This window comes from Marmota monax, unplaced genomic scaffold (assembly GCF_021218885.2).
Source record: "Marmota monax isolate L192 unplaced genomic scaffold, Marmota_monax_Labrador192_F-V1.1 WCK01_AAM20220418_F8-fsc00021, whole genome shotgun sequence".
Classification (NCBI taxonomy): domain Eukaryota; kingdom Metazoa; phylum Chordata; class Mammalia; order Rodentia; family Sciuridae; genus Marmota; species Marmota monax.
In genome coordinates, this window is record NW_026695228.1 from 11,449,756 (window position 1) to 11,475,749 (window position 25,994).

Genomic DNA, 25,994 nt, shown 5'->3' on the forward strand with positions numbered 1-25,994 from the left:
CAAACATGAAGAAGGACGACATGATGTTGGGAATAAAAGTGAGGACTATTAGCCTCCACTGGAATGTGCCAAACTCCCCCACTGCATCCAGGACATCAGCAAACTTGTCATCCTTCTTGGTATCCATGGCCCTCAATCTGCGTAACAGAGTGTCAAGGGAGCAGGAATAGGAAGACCCTGAGGTCCCCTGCCTGTTCGAGCTTCCGGAAACCTGGAATTCATTCTCTGTCCCAGAGTCCTTTTCTCTCGAAATCTGTTTGAAAAAGGGATGCAGTTCAGTCTCCTGTCACCAATTCCTAGACATCAGACACCAGCAATGGGAGCCACTTACCAGAACATGGCCTCTGGCTTGGAACTACGTGGAGTCCATGGTTTCCTCCTTTTCTTCTACAGTTTCTTAGTTCATATAGAGTGTTGTCTCCCACCCACTTTGGCTAAACCATCCCTGGATTTTAGTGTAAATAAAATTTTTAATGTTTTAGAAAAAGTTTGTGCTTCTATGGCCATGGGTAAGTTCTGAGGAACTCTCTTGCAGTTTCCCCACAACTGAAACTTTGTTTACATGCATACTGATGTACCACTGGAATTGCAAGAGGTAGGACAGAACCTTTCCTTAAATAATAAATATCTGCATCCGTGACCAAGAGCAGAGGCCAAGGTCCGTAGCTGGTGGCCTTGACCAAGAGCTGGGGTTGAGGAATGATACATCAACAAGATCTAACCATCATAAATATTTATGCCCCCAACAATGAAGCATCTAAGTGCCTCAAACAAACCTTTCTTAACTTCAAAAATCAAATAAACCATAACACAATAATACTGGGTGACTTTAAGACACCTCTCTCACTACTGGATAGATCTTCCAAACAAAAACTAAACAAAGAAACAGAACTAAATAATGCAATCAATGATTTGGACTTAACAGACATATATAGAATATTTCATCCATCAATGAGTACACTTTCTTCTCAGCAGCACATGGATCCTTCTCTAAAATAGACCATATCTTATGCCATAAAGCAACTCTTATCAAATATATAATACCCTGCCTCCTATCAAATCATAAAGGAATGAAATAAGAAATCAATGATAGAATAAAAAATAGAAGCTACTCTAACACCTGGAGACTAAATAATAAGCTATTGAATGATGAACGGATGACAGAGAAATCAGGGATGATATAAAGAATACTTACAGGTAAATGAGAATAATGATATAACACATCAAACTCTCTGGGACACCATGAAGGCAGTGCTAAGAGGAACATTCATTGCTTTGAGCTCATTCATTAAAAGAATAGAAATTCAACAAATGGGGCTGGGGATGTGGCTCAAGCGGTAGCGTGCTCGCCTGGCATGCGTGTGGCCCGGGTTCGATCCTTAGCACCACATACAAACAAAGATGTTGTGTCTGCCGAAAACTAAAAAATAAATATTAAAAAAAAGAAATTCAACAAATGAATAACTTAACATTATACCTCAACGCCCTAGAAAAGAACAAATCAACCCCAAAGCAGCAGAAGACAGGAAATAATTAAAATCTGAGCTGAAATCAATGAAACTGAAACAAAAGAAACAATTCAAAAAATTGACAAAAGTTTGTTCTTTGAAAAAATAAATAAAATTGATAAACTATTAGCCATGCTAATGAAAAAAGAAAACCCAAATTAATAAAATTCATGATGAAAATGGAAATATCACTACTGAAATATAGAAGATAACTAGAAACTATTTTGAAAATTTATACTTCAATAAAATAGAAAATCTGGAAGACATCAACAAATTTCTAGAGATGTATGAACTACCCAAACTGAACCAGGAGGATATACACAATTTGAACAGATCAATCTCAAGTGATGAAATAGAGGATGCCATCAAAAGCCTACCAACTAAGAAAAGTCCAGGGCCAGAGAGATTATCAGCCAAATTCTACAAGACCTTCAAAGAAGAATTAACACCAATACTTCTCAAATTATACCAAGAAATAGAAAAGGAGGGAACCCTTCCAAACTCATTCTATGAAGCCAGTATCACCCTGATACCAAAACCAAACAAAGACACATCAAGGAAAGAAAACTATAGACCAATATTCCTAATGAACATAGATGCAAGAATTCTCAATAAAATTCTGGCAAATTACATAAAAAACATATTAAAAAGATAGTGCATCACAATCAAGTCGAGTTCATCCCAGGAATGCAAGGTTGGTATAACATATACAAACCAATAAGTGTAATACATTACATCAATAGTCTTAAAGAGGGCTGGGGTTGTGGCTCAGCAGTAGAGCACTCATTTAGCATGTGCAAAGCCCTGGGTTCAATCCTCAGCACCATATAAAAATAAATAAATGAAGGTATTGTGTTCAACTCCAACTAAATAATAAATATTAAAAAAAAAGTCTTAAAGACAAGAATCATATGATCATTTCAATGTAGAGAAAGCATTTGGCAAAATACAGCACCTCTTCATGTTCCAAACATCAGAAAAACTAGAGGTAGTAGAAACATACCTCAACCTTGTCAAAGCTATCTATGCTAAGCCCAAGGCCAACATCTTTCTAATGGAGAAAAATTGAAAGCATTCCCTCTAAAAACTGGAACAGGACAAGCATGCCCTCTTTCACCACTTTTGTTCAACATTGTCCTTGACTCTAGCCAAAGCAATTAAAAGAAGATTAAAGGGATACAAATAGGAAAAGAAGAACTGAAACTATCACTATTTGCCAATGATATGATTCTTTATTTAGAAATTCCAAAAAATTCCACCAGAAACATTCTAGAACTAATAAATGAATTCAGCAAAGCAGCAGGATATAAAATTAACACCCATAAATCAAATGTGTTTCTACACAAAAGTGATGAATCCACTGAAAGAGAAATTAGGAAAACCACCCGATTCATAATAACCTCAAAAAAAAATTTAGGAATCAATCTAACAAAAGAGGTGAAAGACCTCTACAATGAAAACTATAGAACATTAAAGAAAGAAATTGAAGAAAACCTTAGGAGATTGAAAGATCTCCCATGCTCTTGGATAGGCAGAATTAACATTGTCAAATGGCCGTACTACCAAAAGTGCTATACAGATTTAATGCAATCCCTACAAAAATCCCAATGACATTCTTCATAGAAATAGAAAAAGCAATCATGAAATTCATCTGGAAAAATAAGAGATCCAGAATAGCCAAAGCAATTGTTAGCAAGAAAAATGAAGCCGAAGACTTCATAACACCAGAAATTAAATTATACTACTGAGCCATAGTAACAAAACCAGAATGGTATTGGCATCAAAAACAGATACATAGACCAATGATACAGAAGGGAAGACCCAGAAAGAAAACCACTAAATACAGTTATCTCATACTAGACAAAGGCACCAAAAACATACATTGGAGAAAAGATAACCTCTTCAACAAATGGTGCTAGGAAAATTGGAAATCCATATGTAGCAAAATGAAATTAAACCCCTAACTCTCACCCTGCACACAAAATTCAACTCAAAGTGGATCAAAAACATAGGCACTAGAACAGACCCTGCACCTAATAGAAGAAAAAGCAGGCCCAAATCTCCACCATGACAGCTTAGGAAATGACTTCCTCAATAAGTCTCCCAAAGTTCAAGAAGTGAAATCAAGACGCAATAAATGGGATGAAATCAAACTAAAAAGCTTCTTCATAGCAAAGGAAACAATCAATATTGTGAGGAGAGAGCCTATATAATAGGGAAAAAAAATCTTAACCACACACACCTCAGATAGAGCACTAATCTCCAGGATACATTTTTAAAAAAAAAAAAAACTCAAAACTTAACACCAAAAAAAAAATAACCCAATCAATAAATCAGTCAAGGAACTGAACAGACACTTCACAGAAGAAGAAATACAATTGATCAACAAATATATAAAAAAAGTTCATCATCTCTAGCAATTAGAGAAATGCAAATCAAAACTATACTGAGATTCCATCTGACTCTAGTCAGAATGGCAATCATCAAGAATACAAGCAATAAGAGATGTTGGTGAGGATGTAGAGAAAAAGGTACACTCATACATTTATGGTGGGACTGCAAATTGGTGCAACCACTATGGAAAGCAGATTCCTAAGAAAACTTGGAATGGAACCACCATTTGACCCAGTCATCCCACTCCTAGTTTTATACCCAAAGGACTTAAAATCAGCTTACTACAGTGACCCAGCCACATCAATGTTTATAGCAGCTCAATTCACAACAGCCAAACTATAAAACCAACATAGGTGCCCTTTAACAGATGAATGGATAAAGAAACTATGGTGTATATGTACACAATTGAATATTACTCAGCCTTAAAGAAGAATGAAATTATGGCATTTGCCAGTAAATGGATGGAACCAGAGAATACCATGCTAAGCAAAACAAGCCAATCCCAAAGAACAAAAGTCCAAAGGTTTTCTCTGATATGTGGATTCTAATTCACAATTGGGATGGTGGGGAAGGGAGAATAGAGGTAATTTGGACTAGACAGAGGGGAGCAAAGCAATTTGTGATATAAGTGAGAAATTCAGAAAAAGCAATAGAGATCATAAGTAAGAGCCATTCAGAAATTATGGAGCTGAATAACTCAATAAATAAAAAATACAGATGAGAGCCTCAAAAACAGACTCAATCAGAAAGAAGAAAGAATTTGTGAGCTTGAAGGCAGGTCTTTTGAAATATCTCAGATTAAAAGAAGAAAAAAGGCTTAAATTAATTTAAAAATTAAATTAAATTAAAATTAAATTAAAAAGGCTTTGAGATTTTGGGATACCAGAGAATAAGCAACATTTATACTATTGAGGTTCTAGAAGGATATAAGAAAGAAAAAAGGTATGGAAAACATATTCAGTTAAATAATTGCTGGAAACTTTTAAAATCTTGGAAAAGATATAAATGTGCAGGTCCAGAAAGCCCAAAGGATCCAAAATAGATTTGACCAGACCCTCTCTGAGGTATATTATTGTCAAGCTGCCAAAAATACAAGAAGTGAGAATTCTAAAAGCAGAAAGAGAAAATGATCAAGTCATTTTTAAGGGAATCCCCAATTGAATAAAGGTAGTTTTCTCAGCAGAATATTTTCAGAGTAGCAGAGAATGGAATGAAATATTCGAAGTCCTGAAGTTAAAGGAAAAAAAATCCAGCCAACAATACTATACCTAGGCAAAGCCACCCTTTGAAAAAGTAAAGCTGATCCATGATAAGCAAAACCTGAAAAAAATTATCACCATTAGACTAGCCTTACCAGAAATGTTTAAGGGAGTCTTAAATTAAAAGCAAAAGAATGACAACTATCATCACAAAGATACATCAAAGTACAAAATTTAACACTAGAACAGACACACAAAAGAGAAAGAGACAAGTGTCAAACTATCAATATAGAAAACCACTAAACTACAAAGATGAACATGAGATGAAGAAAGGAATAAAAGATGTACTAAACAACAAGAAAACTTTAACAGAATGAGAGGCGTATGCTCTTATTTATCAACAATAATTGTGTTAGTCAGTTTTTTCATTGCTGTGACTTAAAGATCAGATAAGAACAATTTTAGGAAAGGAAAAGTTTACTTAGGGGCTCACAGTTTCAGAGATGTCAATCCATAGACACCAGGCTTCATTCCTCAGAGCTCGAGGTGAGGCTGAACATCATGGTGGAAGAGTGTGGCAGAGGGAAGCAGCTCTCATGATGATCAGAAAGCACAGAGAGAAACTCCATTCTTCATATACAAAATATATACTCCATAGCTACACACCCAATTAACCACTTCCTCCAGCCACACTCCACACCTGAGTCCAGTTACTACTCAATTAATCCCATCAGGGAATAATTCACTAATTGAATTAAGACTCTAACAACCATTTCTGCTCCAAACCTTCTTGGGTTGTCTCACACATGAGCTTTTAGGGATACCACATCCAATCCATAATATTCTGCCCCTGGCCCCCCAAAGCTCACACTTATCTGACAATGTAAAAATACACTAAGTTCATTCCCAAGAGTGCCCATGCTCTAACAGTTCCAAGATTGCTCAAAGTTTAAGTCCAAAGTTCTTCTCTGAGGCTCAAGGCAATCTTACAGTGTAAGGTCCTAGAAAATTAAAAGCAATTTATAAGCATTCAATATATAATGGTACAGAATAGACATTTCCATTCACAAAATTACAGGCATAGAAAGAAGGGATAGGACCAAAGGAAGACCAAAATCTAACTGGTCAAACAGGTCCTGTAGCTCCACTTCTGGCACCTGGAGTGCATGGCGTTGTGATGCTCTGTCCAAAGGGCTTCTGCAGATCCACCCTGTGGCCTTGTTGGTTGCAGCCCAAGTGGCCTTTCTGTTCACTTGTCTACTCAATTCCTGCAGCTTTCCTAGGATAAGGTCCCATGTTACTGGCATTTCTTAATCTTGGGGGTCTCCACTACAGCTTTGGCTTCCTCCTCAAATCTGTAAACATTGCCCTGTAAGGGGCTGCCTGCAGGGACTCCAACTCTGTTGAACTTTTCTGGTCTCCCAGACCTTCCTTTGAAAACTTGGTGGAAGCCTTCAGGACCCCCTAATTCCAGCATCCTGCATTCCAGATCCAGCAACATGTTGTTGTTGCCAAGGTCTGCCACCGTTTTGAGCAGGCTTCCAGGAATCCTGGCTGCATCAGCCCTTGACTGCCTGGTTGACGAAGTATGTTGAAAAAACTTCCTAGCCCCCCTTGTGCAAGAAGTTTTCCCCCAACGGTCTTGTCTCAAGAGAATTTTCACTTTTACTCTCTTTAGCCAGAGATGGATGTGATCTTGCTAGCACCTGAGATGCCTCAAGCCATCTTTCTTAAGACTTTGTCTCTGGGCAAAGTCTTTAGCATTTCTTTAAGGGCAATAATATCTTTAACAACTGCAAATTTCTTAGCCCTAGTTTTACTCCCATCTTTTAAGTCCAAGTTTTTTTTTTTCAAATATTTCTGCTCTACTTTCTGATCCTGAATAATACAATAAATTTGGCTAAAAGCCACCAGGAATATCCATGCTACATCCTGAATGCTATGCTGCTAGAAATTTTTTCCATCAGATTAAGAAGTCCATCACTTTTAAAATCAGCATCACAGAAAGTCTCAGGAGAAGGGCAAAATGCAGATGACTTCTTAGCCAGAACATAATAAAAATGGCCTCTACTCCAAATTCCAAGAGAGTCTTCCTCTGAACCCCCTTGAGCCCCATTCTTACTGTCCATGGTCCTATTAGCATTCTGGTTTCTGAGTTCCCACCAGAATTGGCCATTAAGCTCTGCTTGCAACAATCTAAAACATTTCCAGCTTACACTGCTAAACATCTTAAAATTCCTCCCACCAATTTCAAAAAACTTAAAAAGCTTCTGAACCACATGGTCAAGTTAGTCATAGCAACAACCCCACTTCTTGTTACCAATTTCTGTTTCAGTCAGCTTTTTCACTGCTGTGACTAAAAGACCCAACCAGAACAATTGTAGAGGACGAAAGGTTTATTTAGGGGCTCACAGTTTCAGAAGGGTTCAGTCCATAATGGCTGACTCCATTCCTCTGGGCTCAAGGTTGAAGCATATCATCATGGCAGAAGAGTGTGGCAAAGGCAGCTCACATGTGCCGCAGTCTGGCTGGGCACAATCAGGAGCCACTTGTCAAAAGAAACTAACTTTATTTTTAGAACCACACGCGCCAAACAAAACAGCCTCTCAGGAAAAACCCTCAGAGCCTCAACTGCCACCACTGGCTTTTCACAAGCCTCTCTCTCCCCAACAAGCTTCTCGCCACCTCCCACAATCCTCCTGCTCTTGAGGCCGATTGGCTGGGTCACGTGGGCGGAGCCAAAAAAGTCCCCCAATGAGCAGCTCTGTGGTCTGAAAGGGCAGGGAAACAGCCCAATGAGCATCACCGCAGAGGAGCCAATCAGCTAGATGTTGCTGGGGCCACTGTGAGCCAATCATCAGCCGGCAGCTGGAAGTTTGCTGGCAGCTGGAAGTTTGCTGGGACCCCTTCGGCTGTGGCTCTCAACACACATGATGATCAGAAAGCAGGGAGACAGACTCCACTCACCAGATACAAAATATATATATACCCCATAGCCATGCCTCCAATGAGACACTTCCTTCAGCCACTCCCCACCTGACTTCAGTTACCACTTAGTTAAACCCAGAAGGGATTAATTCACTGATTAGGTTAAGGCTATAACCCAATCATTTTTCCTCCAAACCTTCTTTTATGGTCTCACACATGAGATTTTGGGAGATACCACATCTAAACCATAACAATAACCTCGAATATCAAATTCAATTCCCCATTTAAAAGACTATCTGGACCTGGGGGAATAGTTCAGTGGTAGAGTGCTAGCCTACCATGTGCTAGGCCCCTGGTTTCCATTCCCTGCATTGCCAAAAACAAAACAAAACAAAAAGATAGAGACTGAATACGTTTTTTTTTTTTTAAATGAGATCCAGAGATATGCTGCCTAGAAGAAAATTCACCAGTAAGAATGCATATAGGCTGAAATGAAGAAATAAAAAAAGATATTCCATGCAAATGGAAATTAAAAATTGGAAGGAACAGCTATACTTACATCAATACACTTTAATTCAAAAACTATAAAAAGACAAAGAAAGTTACTATATAATGATAAAGTGATCAATTGGTCAAGAAGAAATAATTATATGTATATATGTACTCAATACTGGAGCATCAAATTACATAAAGCAAACAGTGTTAGATCTAAAAGGAGAGATAGACAAATACAATAAAGTGACTGAAACACCCACTTTCATCCACTGATGGATCACCAAGACAAAAAAATCAACAAAGAAATATCAGAGTTAAACTGTAGGCCATATGGACCTAACAAACATTTAAAGAACATTTAATTCAACAGCTGCAGAATACACTTTATTCTCGTTAGCATAAGGAACATTCTCCAGGATAGATGACATGTTAGGACACAAAAACATGTCAGAAAATTTTTTTTTAAATGTAATCATAACACATATCTTCTCTGAGCACAATGGAATAAAACTGGAAATCCACAATAAAATAAAATACTCAGGAATCAACAAAAGAGATAAAAGACCTCTATGCTGAAAACTATAGAACACTAAAGAAAGAAATTGAAGAAGATGTTAGAAGTTGGAAAGATTTCCTACGCTCTTGGATAGGCAAAATAATATCATCAAAATGGCCATATTACCAAAGCGCCATACAGATTCAATGTGATTCTAATTAAAATCCCATCACTGTTTCTTATAGAAATAGAAAAAGCAATCATGAAATTCATTTGGAAAAACAACAGGTCTAGAATAACCAAAGCAATCCTTAGTAAGAATAGTGAAGTAGGAGGCATCACAATACCAGGCCTTAAACTATACTACAAATCTTTAGTAACAAAAACAGCATGGTATTGGCACCAAATTAGATATGTAGACTAATGGTACAGAATAGAAGACACAGAGACAAACCCACAAAAATACCGTTATCTCATACTAGACAAAGGTGCCAAAAACATACATTGGAGAAAAGACAGCCTCTTCAACAAATGGTGCTGGGAGAACTGGAAATCCATATACAGCAAAATGAAAATACACCCCTATCTGTCACCATGCACAAAACTCAAAGTGGATCAAGGACCTAGTATTTAGACCAGAGACCCTGGACCTAATAGAGGAAAAAGTAGGCCCAAATCTCCATCATGTCGGATTAGGCCCTGACTTCCTTAACAAGACTCCTAAAGTGCAAGAAATAAAATCAAGAATTAATAAATGGGATGGACTAAAACTAAAAAGCTTCTTCTCAGTAAAGAAACAATCAATAAGGTGAACAGAGAGCCTATATTTTTGAAGCAAATTTTTGCCACAGGCATGTCAGAGCACTAATCTCCAGGATATATAAAAAAACTCAAAAAACTTAACACCAAAAAACTAAACAATCCAATCAATAAATGGGCTAAGGAGCTGAGCAGACACTTCTCAGAAGGAGATATACATTTGATCAACAAATGTATGAAAAAATGCTCAACATCACTAGTAATTAGAGAAATGCAAATCAAAACTACTCTAAGATTTCATCTTATGCCAGTCATAATGGCAGTTTATCAAGAATACAGAAAACAATAAGTCCTGGTTCCCCCTGACCAAATAACAACCCTCTCTGAAACCTCAGTGGTGCCTCATATAAATTCTGATGTTGGGATCTAAATTTATTCCCTACCTTTAAATGTTAAGCCATGTAGATCATTAACCACTATTTGCCTTTGTATTATGCTTCTCAAAATTCTGTTATCTGTAAATTCTCAGGACACCCCCCTTTTTCAAATTTTTGTGCTATAAAACTGTGTTCCTAAAGAGCTAGGATACTAATCTCTAGCCCAGGATTTTCAGGAAAGACAGTCCTGGCTAGCTCCAGTACACCAACACAAGCTTGCTTTAATTTGATTTAAAATTGGAGTCGGCAGTCTTTTTTTTGCATCGGAGTTTAACACTGATACCAAAACAAGACAAGAAAAGCTAACTTCTAACAATATCCCTAATGAACATAGATGCAAAATTTTAAACAAAACACTAGCAAATCAAATCCAACAGCACATAAAAAAGAATATACACCATGACCACCAAGTGGAATTTCTCCTAGAGATATAAGGATGATTCAACATATGCAAATTAGTAAATGTAATAATCACACCAACAAAATGAAGAATAAAAAATTGTATGATCATCTCATCAGTTGCAGATAAAGCACTTAATAATATTAATTGAACATCCCTTCATAATAAAAATCTTCAACAATTAGATGTAGAAGGAATGTATTTCAGCATAAAAAAGTCTATATATGGCAATCCCACAGCCTATAGCATACTAATGGGGAAAAACTGAAAATATTTCCTCTAAAATCAGGAGCAAGCCCAGGGTGTTCACTTTCACCACTCTCAATATAGCATTAGAAGTCTTAGCCACAGCAATAGGAAAAGAGAAGGAAACAAGAGTCATCCAAATAGAAAAGGAGGATGTCAAATAATCCCTGTTTGCACAAGACATGATATTATATAGAGAAAAACCTAAAGACTTCACCAAAAAATACTGTTAGAACCTCTAAACAAGTTCAGTAAGGTCATAGGATACAAAAGCAACCTACAAAAATAAGTAGCATTTTTATACAACAATTATGAAAGGGAGAAAAAAAATTGACATGATTCTATTATCTACAAAAATAAAGTAAAATAAAATACATAGGAATAAATTTAATACAGGAAATGAATGATCTCTAAAATGATAATTACAAAATATTGATAAAAGAAATTGAAGAGGACATACAAAAAATGGAAAGATGTCCAATTTTCACATATTAGAAGAATATTGTTAACACTAGACATCTATCTGCTCTCAGAGAACCATTTCTGCACCTACCATGGCCACCTTTGTGGAGCTCAACACTAAAGCCAAGATGTCCATTTTGGGTCTGGACACCTAGAAGTCTCCCCCAGGCAGAGTCAAAGAAGGTGGCCAATGATGCAAGATATTGCCACATATACTGTGCGTATTCTATGAAAATGAGGTGAGAGAAGCCATCCAGAAGAAGATCCAAGAGAAGCTGGTGACACAGGAGGACTTCTTTATTGTTAGCAAGTTGTGGTGCACCTTCTTTAAAAGAAACCTTGTAAAGGAAACCTATTAGAAGACCCCCACAGGCTCTGAAACTGGACTATCTGGGTATCTATCTTACTTACTGGCCCCAGGGATTTCAGTCTGGGAAAGACTTATTCCCCAAAGATGATAAAGGCAACAACCTTATCAGTAAAGTAACATTCTTGGATGCCTGGGAGGTCATGGAAGAGCTGGTAGATGAGGGGTTGGTGAAATCCCTTGGTGTCTCCAACTTCAACCACTTCCAGATGGAAATAATCTTGAACAAGCCTGGACTCAAATATAAACCACTGACTAATCAGGTCGAGTGTCACCCATACCTCACTCAGGAGAAACTGATCCAGCATTGTCACTCCAAGGGCAACACTGCCATACCCTATAGACCATGGGCCAAACCAGAAGTCTTCCAGGTCACTACTGGAAGACCCCAATATTAAAGCGATTGCTGCAAGCAAAAAAAAAAAAACCAAATCCCTTGGCCCAGGTTCTGATCTAGTTATAGATCTAGAGGAATGAATTCCCAAGTCTGTGACATCAGAATGCACTGTTGAGAACTTTCAGGTTTTTTACTTCAAATTGAGTGATGGGGATATGGGCACCCATACTTAGCTTCAATACAAACTGGGGTGTTGGGGGGCATGTCCTGTCTGACCAGGCTCATTGGGTGGAATACCCCCTCAATGCTGAATCTCCTGATGAGACATCTAGTGGATTCTTTCTCTTCACTGAACTGGAACTTGTTCCCCTTTAAGGCCTATGTTAGCCTATGTGAAATCATACTGTGCCTGACCTTGTTATAGGTCAGAATCTAAGCAAGGTTTATTAAAAATTTTGTTAGTGGTGCATTATAATTATACATAATGGGATTCGTTATGCCCTAATCATACATTCACACAACATGGGTTACCCAATCTCCTCAATCTCCTTCCCAGAACCTTCCTTTACCACTCCTCCTCCCTACCCCTAGGCAAGGTTTTATTTAGATCCATATGTTGAACTAGGAGATTTATCATAGAGAAGTATGACTCAGATGAGCCTAATTTTTCCACTTTTTTTTATCTGACCAATGTTTGTTTAACAACAGGATCTCTGCTAACATCGAGGATGCAAAAATGAAAAGAATTAAAAAACAATAAAAGTTAAAAAGATAATATTGTTAAAACATCCACAGTATCCAAAGTGATCTTCAGATTCAATGTAATTCCTATCAAAATATTGATGACATTCTTCATAGAAAAAAGAAAATTCATATGGAACCATATAAGACATGGAATAGTCAAAGCAATCTTGAGCAGAGGAACAAGCTGGAGGTATTATAATATCTGACTTCAAAATATACTACAAAGCCACACTGAACAAAATAGCAATGTTAATGGCATAAAAATAGATATATAGACCAATAGAACAGAATAGAGAAGACAAAAAATAAATTCATGGATTTACCACCACCTAATTTTCGATAAAGGCAGCAATACATATACTGGAAAGAAGATACTCTAAATGGGGCTGGGGAATATGAATATCCAATGCAGATGAAAATCGACCTCTATGTCTCCCTTATACAAAAAATCAACTCAAAACTAATAAAAAATCTAAATGTATGAGCTGAACTATGAAATTACTAAAGGAAACGCTTTAAGACATCGGTCTGGAAAAATATATGTATATTTTTTAGATTAAGGCCCCAAATTGCACAGGTAACAAAATTTAAAAATGGACAAATTAGATCATATCAAACTAAAGAATCTTCTGCATGGCAAAAAAAAAAAAAAATACTCAGCAGAGTGAAGAGAAAACTCACAGAATGGGAGAAAGCCTGCAAAATATTTATCTGTTAAGGGGCTAATATCCAGAATATATAAAGAACTAAAAACATTCAACAACAACAACAAAAAAATATTAGTCCAATTAAAAATGGGCTAATGATCTGAAAGAAAACATATGGCCAAAAGTATATGAAAAAACATTCCATATCACACACTTCATCATGGAAATGCAAATCAAAACCATAATGACATATGCCTCACTCCAGTTAATGCCTATAATCATAAGATAAAAAAGGAAAATTACAAGTCAATGAGGATGCAAGAAAGGGGAACTCTTCTACACTGCTGGTAAGAAAGCAAATTATTACAGCCAATGTGAAAAATTTTTACAGTATGCAGTTCCTCAGAAAACTAAAAACAGAACTGCATACAATTTACTACTGGGTATGTACCCAGAGGAAATGAAATCAGTATGCCAAAGAGACAAGAGACAGCTGCACTGCCAGGTTTATGGTAGCACTATACTCAAGAGCTGAGATATGGAATCAGACCAGTGTCCACCAATGAATGAATGGATAAACAAAATGTAGTATATGTGTGTTCCATTGAGTATTGCTATGGAATATTATTCAGCCATTAAAGAACAAAATTCCATCAGTTGCAATGACATAGGTGGAACTGAAGGACATTACGTTAGGTGAAATAAGTCAGGCACTGAAAGACAAACACTCCATGTTCTCATTTAGCTCAAGGCAAAGTTGATCTCGAACAAGTAGAGAACTGAGCAGTAGTTACCAGAGCTCGGACAGGTGGGGAGAGAGAAGTGCAAAGAGGATGGATAGGAGAATAGCATATATTGTTCTACAGCACAGCAGGAGCACTGTAGTTGCTGACAATTAATTGAATATTTCAAGATACCTGATAGAGAAAATTTTGAATGTTCCTAGTACAAAGAAATGATATATGTCTAAGGTGATGGATATGTCCATTACCCTGATTTAATCATTACACATTGTATACATGTTTTGAAGTGCCACACTGCACCTCATAAATAGGTGCAATTGCTATGTGTCCATTAAAAATGTTAATCAAGTAAAAAAAATAAAAGAGCAAAAAAAATTAAGTCAGTGTTCTTTTTTTTTTTTTTAAATCATGGCTAGTGTTTCCCAGTTTCCATAGAACTTACTCTGCATATCCTTCTTGGGCTGGTATTGTCATCCATCTTGCTGCTTTCCCTCTCAAAAGTGTTGTGATGTGGATAACAATTTGGTCACCCTGTAAGAAGACACACGTAAAAACAAGGTCATGAAAAGGCAGGGAGTAAAAGCATGGAAAAAAATTATATTGGGCAAACATGAATCAAAAGTCAGCTGATGTACCTCTTTTACTAGCAAACAAAATAAACGTCAAGATACAGCATCATTTGGAATAGAGAGATTCACTACCTAAAGATAAATGTTCATTCACCAAGACTGTTAATTTTTAAAATATCTGGCCTAATAAATGTTTTCAAAGACTTCATACAGTAATACGTAGAAAAGGAGAAACACAGTTCCAATATAATAATGAGAGATTTTAATGCATCTCTTTCAAGAGGTCAAATATATAGATTGAATAACATTATTGGAAAGCTTTACCCTAATAGTCATTTATAAAATTCTTCATCTAATAACTAGAGAAAACAATTTTTCCCTCAGGTTATTTGGAGCATTTACAAAACTTTATTATGTAGTAGGCAATAAAACAAGCTTCAACAAATTTCAAAGTATATATAGACCTGTCTTCTGAAACAGTGCAATTAAATTAGAAGTCAAAAACAGTTTAAGAGCTTGATTTAAAATTTGTATGTATTTTTTATACTTTTGAAATACAGTTAAGATTCATTTGTCACAATCTGCAACTCCATCCTAGGGTTTCCCCACCTCCTCAATGATTTTTGTAAAAATTTGTATATATTAAGGTTCACCCTGGGGGGTAGGGGTAATAAAAGTTCAGAGGGTTAAACAAAGGGGAATGAAGGGAAGGGATGGGGGAATAGGAATAGGAAGATAATGGAATGAATCTAACGTAACTTTCCTATGTACATATATGAATACACCAGGAAATCTCAACATTGGTACATCCACAAGACTGGGATCCTGATTAGAATAACATATATTCCATGCTTGTATGAATATATCAAAATTGATTCTACTGCCATATATAAGTAAAAAGAACAAACAAACAAAAAGTTTTACCCTTTGGGCTTTGCAAATGCAAAGGGTGATATATCTACCGTTAAACTATCATACAGCAGCAGCTCAGGAGGCTGAAGCAGGAGGATCACGAGTTCAAAGCCAGCTTCAGCAATTTAGCGAGGCCCTAAGTAACTTAGCAAGCCCTGTCTCTAAATAAAAAATAAAATGGGTTGGGGATGTGGTTCAGCGGTTAAGTGTCCCTGGATTTAATCCCCAGTACCCCCCAAAAAATATCCTACAAAAGTATCACAGCCCTTGTGATATTTTTGTAAGATACTTTTGTAGAAAACCCCTTATGCTGCCTATTCAGCTCCTTTCCCCTTCTCAAACCCCTGGCAATTACTTAAGTTTTACTGCATACTTTGCCTTTTCCACAATGTCATCAGTCCTTGCAGACTGGCTTCTTTCATTTAGTGATATGCACTTAAGGTTTATCCATGTTTTTTGTGGCTTAATAGCACTTTTAGAAAATCACTGAATACTCCTCTTTCATATCCGTGTATCACAGAGTTTTCTCACCCTTTCGTCTCTATTGAAGAACATCTTGGTTGCTTCCACTGTTTGGCAATTGTGACTAAAGCTGTATAAATACAAAAACTTGTGTGGACATAAATTTTCAAAGCAGTTGGGTGAATATCTCATGAATGCTGGATCATATGGCAAGAGTATGTTTAACTTCGTTAAGAAACTGCCAACTGTCTTCCAAACTGTCTGTACCACTTTGCATTTGTACCAGCAATGAATAAGCATTCATGTTGCTTTGGTTCCAGACCAGAAACTGGTATGGTGGTATCTTATTGTGTAGTAAATTGCATTCCCTAGTGACAAATAATGTTGACTGTCTTTTCATATGCTTATTTACCATCTGTAATCTGCTTTGATGGCTTATCTCTTCAGATCTTTTGCCCATTTTTAAATTTGAGTTTTGAAGTCTTTGTACATTTTTATATAAGTCCTTTATCAGGAATGTCCCAAACATTTTCTCCCAGCCTGTGACCTGCATTTTCATTTTTCTAACAGTGTCTTTTGCAGAGCAGAAGTTTTTAACTTTAATAAAGTCTAAATTATCTACATTTTCTTTAATTCTGTCTTTGGTGGTGTTATCTCCTAAAATCTCATTGTGTTGGGGCTGGGTTGTGGCTCAGCAGTAAAGTGCTTGCCTCCCATGTGTGAGGCACTGAGTTCAATCCTCAGCACCACATAAAAATAAATAAACAAAATAAAGATACTGAGTCCATGTACAACTAAAATATATTTTCAAAAAATTAAAAAATAAAACCTCATTGGGGAACTCAAGGTCATCTATATTTTCTGCTATGTTTTCTTCTCAAAGTTTTATATTTTGTTTTACATTTAGCTTTCTGATCCAATTTTAGTTAATTTTTATAACAAAGTATAAAATCTCTATCTAATTATGTTAATATTTTTACATAGGTACTTCCACAATTATCCCACTACCATAGCATCTATCTATGTTAATGTTTTTACGTGGGTTCTTCCAATTATCCCACTACCATTTATTGAAATGACTGCCCTTTCTCTATTGGATGGCTTTTGTGTCTTGTCAAAGACTGGTGGACTATACTTGCATGGGTCCATTCTGTCCCAGAAATCTATGTATGTACTCTCAATACCATACAATCTTGACTGTGTTGGCTTTATAGTAGTAAGTCTTGACATCAGGTAGTTTTGAGTCATCTAACTTGGTTGTTCCTCACTATTAAGTTGGCTTTCCTAGGTTTTTTGATTTACTATGTGAAATTTAGGACCAGTTTGTTATCTATAGAACAACTTGCTGTGCTTTTGATTGAGACTGTATAGAATCTATAAGTCAGCAGGGAAGAATCACCATTTTAACAAGAGGAGTAGTTCAGTCCATGGACATGAACTATAGATATAGATATCTCTATATATTTTAAGTAAAAAAAAAAATCTTGTAGATCCCTTGCAAGAAGGAATCATAGTGGAAATTTTAAAAAATTGCAAATGAGTAATAATATAATTTCCACATGTCAAAAGTTGTGGATGGTAATAAAAAGTGGCACTTTGTGAAAAATAACAAAAGAATAAATTCAAACTAAGTAAAGGAGATAATAAGGTTAAGACAAAAATAAAGGAAATTGAAAAAAATATATAATAAGAGGATCAAAAAGGTCCTATTCTTGGTTCTTCAACAGATTCATAAAATAGACAAACCTCTAAAGTTATATTAAAAAAATAAAAAGGTACAAGTGAGTCTTCTATATATACAAAAATAATATCCAAATACAGCAAAATTTAAAATATTAACTGAATTCTAATATTAACTTTATGCTAAGACATATGAAAACTTAGGCAAATTGAATTCCTAAAACAAAATTAATCAAAACAGATTGTTAGATTCTATAAGGCTTAAAGAAATAGAAAGTCTGCATGGTCTGGCAACCAGGAGAGAAACATGTCCTGTGCCTGCACGGACAGGCCCACCCCACGCTGGTGTTCCTTATTCACCAAAGCGTGGCTCTACAGCCCAACATTAGGGTACACATAGGCTTGAGGCTGCCTATATATAAAAAACTGGGATATTGCCACTTCTATCAAGGGACAACAATAAGGACCTGGTAAGACATCACCAAGGTCCCTGTGGGCCTGGCTGCACCAGAGGTTATCTCTACCAAGGGTGATAATAGTTATCCTGTTGCTAAGGTAACAGGGAGTCTTGCACGGGGTTGCCTGTCTCTTGTTTCTCCTACTAACAGCCAACTTCTTATGACTACCCTCTCACTAATCACATAATCTAATACCTCTTTATTCTCACATCCTACTCATAAACATCTCAGTCAACCCCCCCAGTCCCCCTTCTACCATTAGAAACTGTAAACCATTATGCAAATCTGTTGACTATATGGTAGAAGATAACCAAATTCATCATTTCTGATTGTAGCTACAAAACTGTACATGTAAAAATAGAAGCTAACGGATCTATAGCTGCATGTTGGGTACATTGAATGCTGTAATATTGATCTCCCCCTTAAAGGTGAGGTCTTGGTAATCTGTAAGGACACTATAAGATAATAGGGCAGAAGCTGTAATACCTTGGAGCTACACTGCAAGAGAGGAAGACACATAGACATCATGAAAAAACAAGGAAGAAAAGTGCCCCAAACAAACCAAGATACTACAACCATAGAATCCATAGATAGTGCAGTAGATAAAATGTCAGAGAAGGAGTTCAGAATATACATAACTAAAATGATCTGGGAATTAAAGAATGACCTAAGTGAGCAAATACAGGCAAAAATCGATCACTCCAATGAAGAAATAAGAGAATAGATACAGGTGACCATAGATCACACCAACAAAAAGATAAGAGAGCAAATATAGGTAGCAAGAGATTACTTCAAGAAAGAGAGATTCTGAAAAAAAAAAAAAAAACAGAAATCCTTGAAATGAAAGAAACAATAAGCCAAATAAAAAACTCAATAGAAAGCATCACCAACAGACTAGATCAAGTTAAAAAACCAAAGGAGAAACCCAGTCAAGTTAAATACCAAAAATAAACAAAAAATTACCAGAAATACACTATCAGTAGAAGATAGGGCCTCAGACAATGAAGACAAAATATACAATCTTTTTTTTAATATTGATTTTTCAGTTGTAGTTGACATGTGGTAATTGTATTATTACTCATTTTCAAATTTTTAAAAATTTCCCTTATGATTTCTTCTTGCAAGGGATCTTGTTTATTTATTTATTTTTTATGTGGTGCTGAGGATTGAACCCACAGCCTCGCATGTGGTAGGCAAGCACTCTACCACTGAGTCACAACCCCAGCCCCAAAATATGCAATCTTGAAAATAAAGTTGACCTCACAGTGAAGATGGTAAGAAACCATGAACAGAATATCCGAGAATTATGGGATACCATTAAAAGATCAAATTTAAGATTTACTGGGATAGAGGAAGGTTCAGAGATTCAAACCAAAGGAAGGCACAATCTCTTCAATGAAATAATATCAGAAAATTTCCCAAGCATGAAGAATGAATTAGAAAATCAAATACAGGAGGCCTATAGGACACCAAATGTACACAATTACATCAGATCTATGCCAAGATACAAGGCCACAAGAGAGAAAAATCATATTACTTATAAGGGAAGACCAATTCAGATCTCAGCAGATTTTTCAACCCAGACCCTCAACACCAGGAGATCCTGGAACAACATATTCCAAGCTCTGAAAGATAATGGATGCCAACCAAGAATCTTATATCCAGCAAAATTAAGCTTCAGATTTGATGATGAAATAAAAACCTTCCATGGTAAACAAAAGCTAAAAGAATTTACCGCAAAAAAGCCTGCATTACAGAACATTCTTAGCAAAATACCCCACAAGGAGGAAATGAAAAATAACAATGAAAATCTGCAAAGGAAAGAACTATAATAAAAGAAAAGCCAACCAAAGGAGAAACCAAGTCAAGTTAAATACAGAAATTACCAGAAATACAAGTTATGTCTCAATAATAACCCTAAATGTTAATGGCCTAATCTCACCAATCAAAAGACAGACTGGTATATTGGACTTTTTAAAAAAAGACCCAAAATATTCTGCTTTCAAGAGTCTCATCTCATAGGAAAAGACAACCACAGACTGAAGGTGAAAGGTTGGGATAAAATATACCATTCACATGTTCTGCATATACAAGCCGGGGTTTCCATCCTCACATCAAATAAAGTAGACTTCAAGTCAAAGTTAATCAAAAGGGATAAAGATGGACATTTCATACTGCTTAAGGGAACCATACATCAACAAGACATAACAGTTATAAATATATATGCCCCAAACAATGGAGCATCTATGTTCATCAAACTCTTCTCAAGATCAAGAGTCAAATAGACCACAACACAATAATTCTGGGTGACTTTAAATCACCTCTTTAATCACTGGATAAATCTTCCAAACAAAAGCTAAACAAAGAAACTATAAAACTCAATAATACAATCAATAACTTAGACTTAACTGACATATACAGAATATATTGTCCATTCACAAATGAATATACTTTCTTTTCAGGAGCACATGGATCCTTCTCTAAAATAGACCATATATTATGCCACAAAGCAACTCTTAGTAAATATAAAAAAGTAGAGATACTACTCTATGTTCTATCAGACCACAATGGAATGAAATTAGAAATCAAGGATAAAATAAAAAATAAAAGTTACTCCAGCAGCTGGAAACTAAATAATATGCTATTTAATGAACAGTGGGTTGCAAAAGATATGAAAGAGGAGATTAAAAAATTCTTAGAGGTAAATGAGAATACTGATACAACATATCGAAATCTCTGGGACACTATGAAGGCAATATTAAGAGGAATTTCATTTTATGGAGTTCATTCCTTTAAAGAAAAAAAAAGTCAAAAACTAAATGACCTAACATTACATCTCAAAGCCCTAGAAAAAGAAGAACAAATCAACCCAAAAGCAGCAGAAGACAGGAAATAATTAAAATCTGAGATGAAATCAAAACAAAAGAAACAATTGAAAAAATTGACAAAACAAAAAGTTGGTTCTTTAAAAAACTAAATAAAATTGATAAACCATTACCCATGCTAACGAAGAGGAGACAGAAAACTCAAATTACTAACATACATATGATGAGAAAGGAAATATCATAATACACACTAAAGAAATACAGAAGAGAATTAGAAATTATTTTGAAAATTTATATTCCAATAAAATAGAAAATATCAAAGGCATCAGCAAATTTCTAGAGGCATATGATATGCCCAAACTAAATCGGATGATATACACAATTTAAACAGATCAATTTTAAGCAAGAAAATAGAGGACACCATCCGAAGCCTACCAACAATTCTTAGCAAGAAGAGTGAAGCAGGAGGCGCATCACAATACCAGACATTAAACTATACTACAGAGCAAGAGTAACAAAAACAGCATGATATTGGTACCAAAATAGACCTGTAAACCAATGGTACAGAAGAGAGGATACAGAGACAAACCCACATAATTATAGTTATCTCATATTACACAAAGGCACCAAAAACCAATTATATTAGAGAAAAGATAGCCTCTTCAATAAATGGTGCTGGGAAAACTGGAAATTCACATGTAACACAATGAAATTAAACCTCTATTTTTCACCATGCACAAAATTCAACTCAAAGTGGATCAAGGACATAGGAATTAAACCAGAGACCCTGGACCTAATGGAAGAAAAAGTAGGCCCAAATCTCCATCATGTCAAATTAGGCCCCAATTTCCTTAATAAGACTCCTATAGCACAAGAATTAAAACCAAGAATCAATAAATGGGGTGGATTCAAACTAAAAAGCTTCTTCTCAGCAAAAGAAACAATCAGTGAGGTGAATAGAGTGCCTACAGAATAGGAGCAAATCTTTACCACAAGCACATCAGTTAGAGCACTAATCTCCAGGATATATAAAGCACTCAAAAACCTTAACACCAAACAACAACAACAACAACAAATAACCCAATCAATAAATGGGTGGTCAATTTTATGCTGTGTACATTTTACTACAATTTTTAAAAAATGACTTAAGTATGTTCAAGACCTGAGTATAAAATTAAATCTATAGGAATGTGATAAGGAAGAAAAATAAAAGATAGCTGATGGTCATAAATAAAAGCTGTTAATTTTTCCCTCTATTAATCTACAGATTCACTAAAACTCTAGTCAAACTCAAAATGTAAAAAAAAAAATTTTAAAAACCCAAATAGTATTTTTCAAAAAATCATTTGGCAAGATGTTTCTAAAATTTATATGGAAAAAAGAAAGTGTATTAATACCTAAGCGAATTCTAAAGAATGTTAAAGAGGAATTATTTACCATCATTATCAAAATTATAAAAATTATACAAATTTGTTATAGTTATATTAATTACAGACAATGTAGTATTAACTGAGGAACAGCTAAATGGAAATCCCAGAAATATATCTTGGCAAAGTTTCAACATATGAAACAGAAAAAGTGGAATGACAGATATAGATAATTAAAATAAAATAAAAATAATTAAAATTGGATTCTTCATGTCATAAAATTTCCAATTCTATTAAGGACTTAAGTTTCAAGACGAATACTTTCAGTAGAAAATACAGAGGAATGTTTTTCTGACTTTTGGATGCGGAAGGATTTTCTGAATCAGGACATGCTATTTTATGCTAACAATAAAATTTAAAAATGAATCCCACTACTTAAAAGGGAAAATCTTAAAAGTAGAAAAAAAAAAAGCCACAACTGGGAGAAGCTACTTGTATACACACAAACTAATAAGGATGGAGATCAGCCTATGTCAAGAACCTCCACAAATCAATAAGACTATGATGATAGTAAAATGGGCAAGAGCCATGAACAGGCATTTCAAGAAGAGGAAGTTCATGTGACCTGCAATCATAGAAAGAGATGCTCAAGCTCAATAACAATGAGGGGAAAGCAAATCCATAAGATCTTTACACTGATTTGATGACAAAACTTGAGAGTTTAACAATACTGACTGGGTAGAATCTATTTTTCATTCATAAGAACAAAAATGTCCATGACGCATTTCAAATAAGGGCGTGGGGAGAAAGAGCTCAAATGCCCATCAAGAGCAGAAGGCCTCAATTGTGATATATTTGCATAGTGAAATACAGCAGTGAAAATGAATAAGCCTCAGCTCCATCTATTAACATGAGGAGTCTAAAAACCAGTTGGGTGTTTGAGCTTTTTATAAAGTTCCAAAGCAAGCAAAGCTAGATGTGGTCTAGGTATGCTTTGCAAATTTTTTGACAGCAAGGATGAAATTCAGGGTAATCACCTCTTGGGGGAGGAGGGAAGATTTGGGGAAGAGGTGGGTGTAAGTCATTAGTAATGCTCTGGTTCTTTGGTTGGGCGAAGGGTTCGCAGGTGCACAAGGACCCTTTCCTAAAATGCACATTCTCATCCTTTCTGCAGGAACGCTTGTCCTCTGATGGAGATGGATGGAGATGGCAGGGACATCTGTCATTTAGGGCGTCCTGTGAGCCTTTGCCTGCTCTTCCTTGCTCTCTGTATTTTCCACAGCCTGAACTCATCTCACAATGACCTCGTTACTGGCTGCAGTTTTCATCAAGGCATTGTTTACTTTGTCATGCTGCTGAGCATCCGGGTCTCCACATTGTCTTCTCGGGATTCTAGGTAACTCTTTTGTACCCATCATTGTGCAGAGGGCTCTCTGTCCCGGGGCTTGTGTCCAAGAATTGGGACTAGTTGATTACCCTTATACCTTATGTCCAGGTGTCACCCAAAAGGAGAAAACTATTTCATTCTACAGCTGTTTGTGACTGTGTTTCCTTACAATCCCACTAGCCCTGGGCTTTATGGTTTGTATTGATTTTTAGTCATTTCATGGGTATGATGGGACACTGTCCCATCTCTGTCCTTGTTGTTTCTTTTTATTCTGATGGAGGCTGAACACCTATAATGTCAGGCCAGGTCCTCTGAAGGGACATCCTTACATGTGTTCATACTTGTCCTGTGCTCTGGCCTTTAGTTTAATAGAAACTTGTTTCTTGAGTACTGAATAAGATACACAGAGACAGAGTTCAGATGATGAACTTGGGCATCTCTTCCTCTCATTTCTGTCAATCTCCCTGCAGACTCTCTGTCATCCAGGAAGGTTTCTCCAGAAAGGTCTTTCAAGAAGGGTCTTGGCTGAGACCCAGGGGCTCTTGCCTGGCTGGGGTTTGCACAGTTGTGGGGCCAGAGGGTGAGAAGCTGTAGGAAGACCAAGCTGCACACACCAAATCTATCCCCTTAAGCCTGGCCCTTGAAGAGTGGCCCAATCTGGTCATCAGCCCTCATGTGGTCCTCACCTAGCATGTTACCATGCTACCCTGCTCATCCCAGCTATGGCTAGGATCACTTTCAGGAGCCACAGTAAGCCCTGCACTCTACTCTGGGACAGAGTAGACAGGAATGGAGAGGAGTTCGCTCTCTGCTTGGACACACACTCAAGTACACATCCCTTTCCCCCTAGTTTCCTACCAGCCACACTAGAAGGCTGCCTCCCTCCCAGACCATGACTCTTCTATTCCATAATCCAGGCAAGATGTCTCCAGCTTGTTGCCCACTGGACAAATCCAGCCTGCAGACACCTGTCCTTTGGCTAGTCCCCATGGATGCCTCTCTCTGGCTTACAGAGTGAATTAGCTGCTCACAGATTTCCCATAAATTCAGCATCTTCTTTGTAAATTCTGGCCAATGGGATGGTATGCCCACATGGTAAAGCTGTACAGGGTCCACTTCGTCAGACTGAGGAGCCACTCTGCTTCGGCATGGGTCATGCTATTTCTTATTTTTGCCAACATGAGGCGCCTGGCATCATTCTTTCCTTTTTCACTGGCTACATCTCCTTCCCAGCCCCAGAGTCTGGAATTCCTTGATATCAATAAGAATAGAAGGAGGAGCAGAGAGCGCACATGCCTGGATATAGGAGTGGAGTTAGTTGGCTGGGGATTGATCATGCCAAAGATGTCCACATCCCAGTCCCCAGAACCCGTGAATATGTCAACTTACGTGACAAGGGGACTGAAGCTGAAGATGAAATTAAGGTTACTCATGGTCTGATTTTAAAACAAAGAGATTATCCTGGATTAGCCAAGGGGGCCCAAGGTAATCTTGGGGTCCCATGTATGTGGAAGAAGCAGCAGGAGGGTCAGAATCAGAGAGAGGCAGCATTCAAAAGATTCCACTGGCCATTGCTGGCTTTGAAGATGGAAGGTGGCCATGAGCCAGGGAAGGCAGCAGCCTGGAGAAGCTGGAAAAGGTCAGGAAATAGTCTCCCCTAGGGCCTCCAGAAAGGAGTACAGCCCTGTTGACCCCTTGACTAGAGCCTGGTGTTACAAAGTATCCATGTGTGTTGTCTTAAGCTAGCAAGTGTGAGTGTGTTACAGGGACCATAGAAAACCAAGGCACTGGGTGGAGACCAGAGGGGAGGAGGTGGGTGAAGGAGACTGCCCAGGGAAACCAGGAGGGAACCTAACAGATCTGGTTTCTAAACAGCCCCAGCTGTCCCAGCTTCCTGATGCAGGGTCCCTTTCAGTGTTCCCTCGCACCACCTGAATACCCACAGAGGCTGATAGTCTGCAAGGCCCCAGAGCCCCCCTCCCTGAACTGATCCCAACAGTCCTCTGCCAGGTGGGCAGGCCCCAGGCAATTGGCTCTCAACATACAAAGGAAGCTGAGGCCTAGAAGAGGTATGGCCAGGAGGAGCACTCCACCTGAGGACGGGAAATGGCCAGATGCCACGCCTGAGAACTCACGCTTTCCGTGAGGGCAGCCTGCTCTTTCCACAGACTC

At 37.1% G+C, this 25,994-nt stretch overlaps 1 protein-coding gene and 1 pseudogene across 1 annotated transcript in view; one reads left to right on the plus strand and one right to left on the minus strand.

Annotated features, from left to right (window-relative positions):
* The window catches only part of Slc22a14 (solute carrier family 22 member 14), a 46,113-nt gene that overhangs the window by 15,687 nt on the left and 4,432 nt on the right, over positions 1-25,994 (minus strand). The window contains exon 2 of the mRNA XM_046437437.2: positions 14,605-14,693. Coding sequence (XP_046293393.1) covers positions 14,605-14,611 — 7 coding nt within the window. The 5' untranslated portion in view covers positions 14,612-14,693. The remainder of the gene's footprint in view (positions 1-14,604; positions 14,694-25,994) is intronic.
* LOC124087602 (aldo-keto reductase family 1 member B10-like) lies at positions 6-12,403 on the plus strand (annotated as a pseudogene).